Genomic DNA, 6,524 nt, shown 5'->3' with positions numbered 1-6,524 from the left:
CTACTTCCGTAGTGATACTGCCTCAGAAACCCAAGGAGGGGTCGCTATGAGTCGGGGCCGACTCGACGGCACATAACAACAACAACAACAATAAGGAAGACCAGTAAATACTACGATTATTCAAATTTACACACCACCCACCAAAGCAAGGATGAGGAAATTGAAGATTTTTACCAAATTATGCAGTCTGCAATTGACCAAATATGCAATCAAGACATTTGATTATTACTAGTGACTGGCATGCAAAAGTTGGAAATAAAGAAGAATCAGCAGTAGTTGGAAAATATGGCCTTGGTAATAGAAATGACGTTGGAGATCACATGACGTTGGAATTTTGCAAGACCAATGACTTATTCATTGCAAATACCTTTCTTCAACAACATAAATGGTGGCTGTACACATGGACTTCACCAGATGGAATACAGAAGAATCAGATTAACTACACCTATGGAAAGAGGCAATGGAGAAGTTCAAAATCTACAGTCAAAACAAGGCCAGGAGCTGACTGAGGAACAGACCATCAACTGCTCATATGCAAGTTCAAGATGAAGCTGAAGGCAATTAAAACAAGTCTACAAGACCCAAGTAAAAGGTCATTAAAAGGATAGGAGAGGAAGAAAATGGGTGTCAGAAGAGACTCTGAAACTTGTTGTTGAATGGAGAGTAGCTAAAGCAAATGCAAGAAATGACAAAATGAAAGAGCTGAACAGGACATTTCAAAGATCAGCTCAAGAAGAAAAAGTCAATTATTATAATGAAATGTGAAAAAAACCTGGACTTAGAAAAATAAAAGTGAAGAACACACTCAGCATTTCTCAAGCTGAAAGAACTGAAGAAAAAAATCATGTCTTGAGTTGTAATATTAAAAGATTTTATGGGCAAAATGTTTAATGATGCAGGAAACATCAAAAGAATATGGAAGGAATACAAAGAGTCACTGTACCAAAAAGAATTGGCCAATGTTGATCAGTTTCAGGAGGTGGCATATGAACATGAACCAATGGTACTGAAGGAAGAAGTCAAAGTTACACTGAAGGAACTGGCAAAAAACAGATGAGATGTTTCAACAAACAGATGCTGCACTAGAGGAACTTACTAGTCTATGCCAAGAAATCTGGAGGACAGCTATTTGTCCAACTCACTGGAAGGGATACATATTTGTACTCATTGCAAAGAAATGTGATCCTACAGAATGTGGAAATTATTGAACAATATCATTAATATCACATGCAAGTAAAATTTTTGCTGAAGATAATGTAAAAATGGTTGTGCCAATACACTGACAGGGAACTTCCAGAAATGCAAGCTGGATTCAGAAGAAAATGTGGAACAATGGATATCATCACTGATGTCAGATGGATCTTGGCTGAAAGCAAAGAATACCAGAAAGATATTTACTTGTGTTTTACTGACTATATGAAAGCATTAGACTGTGTGGATCATAACGAATTATGGATAACATTGAGAAGAATGGGAATTCCAGAACCTGTACATAGACCAGGAGGCTATCATTCAAAGAGAACAAGGGGATACTGCATGGTTTAAAATCAGGAAGGGAGTGTGTCAGGGTTGTATCCTTTCACCATACTTATTCAAACTGAGAAGTTGGACTATCTGAAGAAGAACATGGCATCAGGAATTGGAGGAAGACTCATTAACAACCTGTGATATGCAGATGACACAACCTTGCTTGCTGAAAATGAAGATGACTTGACACACTTACTAATGAAGATTAAAGGCTACAGTCTGTAGTATGGATTACACTTGAACATAAAGAAAACCAAAATCCTCACAACTGGACCAATAAGCAGCATAATGATAAATGGAGAGACGATTGAAGTTGTCAAAGATTTCATATTACTTGGTTCCACAATCAATACAACGGAAGTAGCTGTCAGGAAATCAGATGACATATTGCCCTGGACACACCTGCTATAAAAGACCTTTTTAAAGTGATGAAGAGTGAAGAACTTTCTTTGAAGACTAAGGTGCGCTCTGGTAGCATGCCTAAGGCATTTGACTACTAACCAGAAAGCTGGTGGTTCAAACCCACCAGCCACTCCTCAGAAGGAAGGTTGGGCAATCTACTTCCCTAGTGATACTGCCTTGGAAACCCAAAGAGGGCTCCCTATGAGTCGGGACCTACTCGAGGCACCTAACAACAAGGGGCACCTAACTCAAGCCATGGTGTTTTCAATCTCCTCATACGCATGTGAAAGAAAGCTAGACAATGAATAAGGGAGACTGAATAAGAGTTGATGGTTTTTTGAGTTGTGGTGCTGGTGAAGAACACTGAAAGTACCATGGACTGCCAGAAGAACAGATCCTTCCTGGAGGAAGTGCAGCCAGAGTGCTCCTTGGAAGTGAGAATGGCCAGACTTCATCTCACCTATTTTGGTCATGTTAGAAGGGACAATTCCCTGGAGGATATCATGCTTGGCAAAGTGGAGGGTTAGCAAAAAAGAGGAAGGCCCTCAAGGAGATGAATTGTCTTAGTGTCTGCAACGATGCGCTCAGGTATAGCAAGGATTGTGAGGCTGGTGCAGGACCCAGCAGTGTTTCTTTTTTTGTACACGGGGTCTCTATGAGTCTAAGCCCACTGGATGGCACTTAACAACTACACCAACAACACATTTCATGAGTCATATTTGAAGCAGTACCTAAAGGAGCTCTGATGGCATAGTGCCGAGGGCATAGGACCGCTAACCAGAAGGGTGGTGGTTCAAACCCACTAGCCACCCCTCAGAAGGAAGATGAGGCAATCTACTTCCCTAGAGATACAGCCTCAGAAACCTAAGGAGGGGTCACTATGAGTCAGATGCAACTCCACTGCAGTGAGTTTGGTTTTTTTCTTTTTTTTTTTTTTTACCTAGCCAGCAGGTAATCATGCCACAGAACCAATCCTGTATCCTTTTTGATCTTCAAGTATGTACTTATCCCTATCTTGGTCCTTTTCTCACTTCTACAGTCCCACGTACGACAGTGATCAATCAATCTGACACCAATGATAAATTTTTTATTATTTCCTTTTTCAATACTGTATAATTGGTCCCACAGCCATGATTCAGTGGACTCCATTCAGTTTTTTGGACTGTGTACATATTGATGGTTTCCCTCATCCTAGATGGGTGTCGTTGTTTTGGACTTGTTTTATCTTTCTCCTGTTTAAGGCTTAATAAAAAGATCTCTACTGAATGCGGGGTCTCATTTCCCCTAGCACAGAGCTAAAAAGGGCTGCCCGGGTGAGCATGTTTGCCCCCTTACAATACAAAATGCTTCTTAGGAAAGAAAAGAATGGAATATTTTAAAGCTTCCTGCATTCTCACTACCATGGAGTTCACCACCGACCTTTTGGTTAGCAGCCGAATCCTTTAAGTACTCCGTCACCAGAGTAGCTATAATTTACTTTGAAATCTGGAGGGATATTTCAAGAATGGAGAAACCGAGCTGTAGACATCAGAAAAGCGCACTAATCCCACCGCTGTGGTCCACAGCGTCTGGAAGGGCGAGGAAGGACGCATGCGTCGTGTACACCGCTGGACCTGTAGGGAGCCCACTGCGCAGGCGCCTGCCTCAGCGGATGACGTTTTCTCTCTGCCCTTCCTCTGGCTCGAGGCCGCGGCGCAACTGGCTTCAGGTCGTCCGTTCCTTTCCCGGCGTCTGCACCAGCGGGTTTCGTGAGACATTATCGCCCTGTGCCCGTTGAAACAGCCGAAGACTGCGCAGCTTCCTGCGTACCGGTAAGGGACCCCGGACTCGCAGCCCTCAGGTCCCCTTCTGGAGTGGGGCCTAGCGAGAGGGCCGTGGGAAGAGCCGGAACTGAGGAGGAGGGGGCGGGGGAGGCCGTTGGGGCTCGGCAGCCGAGGGCGTGCAGGACTCAGAGATGGGGGGGCGGGGAAGAGAGAGGTGGAGGTAGCGGGTAAAAGGGGCCTTACCGTCTGCCTTGAAGCTCCCGCTGTGGTGCTAGTCGGGCCCTTGGGGTTGATTCCAGGCCCCACTGCATGAGCGTCCAGCAGGCCATGTTTTGTTTAATGCGTGGTTCCCTTATGTTTTTGTTCTTTTTAACCCTTACGGGCCGGGCCTTGTGCTTGGTTTTGTTTAAAAAACTTTTGGAAGATCCTGGTTTCCCTGTATTTCATGTCCTTTTAGAACTAAAAGTAAGGTTTTACGCAAAAGCAAAACAAAAAAACCCTCTGTACCGTCGAGTAGATTCCAACTCAAAGCAACCGCTCCTTGGATTTCTGAAGCTGTATCTCTAAGAAAGTAGATCGCCCAATCTTTACTTCCGAGGAGTGGCTAGTGGGTTTGAACTCCAGCCTTCTGCTTAGCAGTCAGCCTTAGGCACTACGCCACCAGAGCTACCTGCCATTCTGATAGGGGTGAGGTATCTCATTTTATTTTTCATTTGCATCTCTAATGTGTAAAGATATCAGCAACTTTTCTTGGGGTGAATATTTGAATATCCTCTTTGGTGAAATGTCTGTTCCGAGTCCTAAGTACATTATTTGATTGTATTGTCTTTTTGTTCAGTTGTAGAAATTTTAAAATATATTTTGGATATTAGACCATTATGGAATACGTGGTTCCTGAAATTTTTCTCCCGTTTAGGTTATCTTTACACTTGTTTTGATTAAGTCTTTTGAACAAAAATAATTTTTATGAGGTCCCATTAATTTTTGCCTTTTGCTGCTTTCTTTTGTTGTTGGATTATATAACTTTTAAATTCCTCTCAATCTTAAAATTCTACGACCTTTACTGCAATGTTATTGTATTACCTACCTGAAGAGGTTATTTTTGGTATAGGTATTAGTATTAATTAATTTTTCCTGTTTTATTTAAAGTATTCCTTAGTTTTCCTGTGTTATTTTTTGTACTGCCACCTTAAAATTTTGAAATTAATATTCCAAATTTTGCTACTGAATATTAATGAATTTCATATAAAATTTTGGCATTTTTGCTTAATTTTAACCACAAACTGTTGTTTGGCTTCAAGTGCTTAAAAGTTTAAAACAGAAAGTATAAGGATAGAATTGAAGGGAGAAAGAATTATCAGTATTATTTACCACAAAGAGACATGAAGCTTAAAAGGCTGAGAAATAAATGTACTGGTGGTACATTTAATATCCCTATTTGTCAGCTGTCCGGAGCAGCTTTTCCCTTTAGTAGTAATTGTTTTTGTTTTTTCATGAGAATCATTTTTATTTAAAATAATATTGGAAAATTTCCAAACAGAGAAAGAGCTAAATAAATTGTAGGATGCCAAATGGATAAACAACTATAAAATTATTAGAAATAATAGGAAATAAATTACAGAAAAATGTTGAGGGAAAAATTAAAATATGAAAAGACATCTTTAAAAATGTATAATCAAATGGAAAGTAGTGTAATTGTTTTAAAAGTGAAATATGTTTTTGTTTTATTCTAAGACAAGCCTATCTGTTTCTCTTCAGAGAACCCTAAGAAAGTGTAGACCTTGTTAGTATTTGAACATTTAATCACAAGACTGATAGAATTTTATAATTTATTGGAGAAACATTTCTAGACTCTAATAAGTGGTTTACTTGTTTTAATGTTCTTGTGATAGACTATAATTCTAATCCAAAACATAATTTTGAGTACTCCCTTGAAATTTGTTCTGAATAATTGGTATAAATATCCAATAATGATGTTTAGTGTACTTTTTTGTTGAAGTTTGTTGTTGTTGTTGTGTGCCGTCGAGTCGGCCCCGACTCATAGCAACCCTTCCTTGGGTTTCCGAGGCAGTATCACTACGGAAGTAGATTGCCCCATCTTCCTTCTGAGGAGTGGCTGGTAGGTTTGAACCACCAGCCTTCTGGTTAGCAGTCAAGTGCCTTAGGCACTATGCTACCAGAGCCCCTTCTTTTTCTTAGACATAGGAAAATTTATCTTTGTTTTTGTTTTCAAATAAAGACAATAATTATAAAGTCACATCACCTGAAAATATGAGGATTGTATTGGGTCAAAGTGAAGTCCATAATGAAGATGGACGAAGTAGAGATGTTTGTCAGTTTCCATTTCCATTCCATGGAATTCACAGGAAAAGAGAGTGTCACTTTTCCCACTTAATAAGAAACACAATTCCTAGTGATTCATATTATTGCATTTTCATCTAAAGAGTGATTGCATACATTTGCTCAGTATCATAAAATCCCTAAAGCTAAGCCTTTCTCTATGCTCTAAAAGCCCTAAGAATTAAAGTTAAAACTTCCTATTGTTTGTCTTTAATCAAAAGGAAACAAAACAAGAATATTAAGGAGCCACCTTGAGGGATTGAGTCACTGGGACTATGTTCCTTGGGGCATCAAGCTCAACTGGTACAATACAGTACATAAAATATTGTTCTGCATTCTACTTTGGTGAGTAGTGACTAGGGTCTTAAAAACTATTGTTCTCCTCTTCTCTGGAGTAAAAAAGAGTGAAGAAAATCAAAGTCATATGGAAACAATTACTCTAAGGGGCTAATAGACCATGGGAACCTCAGTCTTCACCACCCTGAGACTGGA

At 40.0% G+C, this 6,524-nt stretch overlaps 1 protein-coding gene across 1 annotated transcript in view; it reads right to left on the bottom strand.

The window, feature by feature from the left end:
* VWDE (von Willebrand factor D and EGF domains) overlaps positions 1–4,021 on the bottom strand; it is a 102,194-nt gene extending 98,173 nt beyond the window's left edge. Inside the window, 2 exon segments of the mRNA XM_007944089.1 lie at positions 3,444–3,876; positions 3,936–4,021. Coding sequence (XP_007942280.1) covers positions 3,444–3,876; positions 3,936–4,021 — 519 coding nt within the window.
* Positions 4,022–6,524: the final 2,503 nt, after the last annotated feature.

Source organism: Orycteropus afer, unplaced genomic scaffold (assembly GCF_000298275.1).
Source record: "Orycteropus afer afer isolate SDZICR_OR568_19922 unplaced genomic scaffold, OryAfe1.0 scaffold00119, whole genome shotgun sequence".
NCBI classification, from domain to species: domain Eukaryota; kingdom Metazoa; phylum Chordata; class Mammalia; order Tubulidentata; family Orycteropodidae; genus Orycteropus; species Orycteropus afer.
This window is presented reverse-complemented; position numbering and strand designations above follow the sequence as displayed.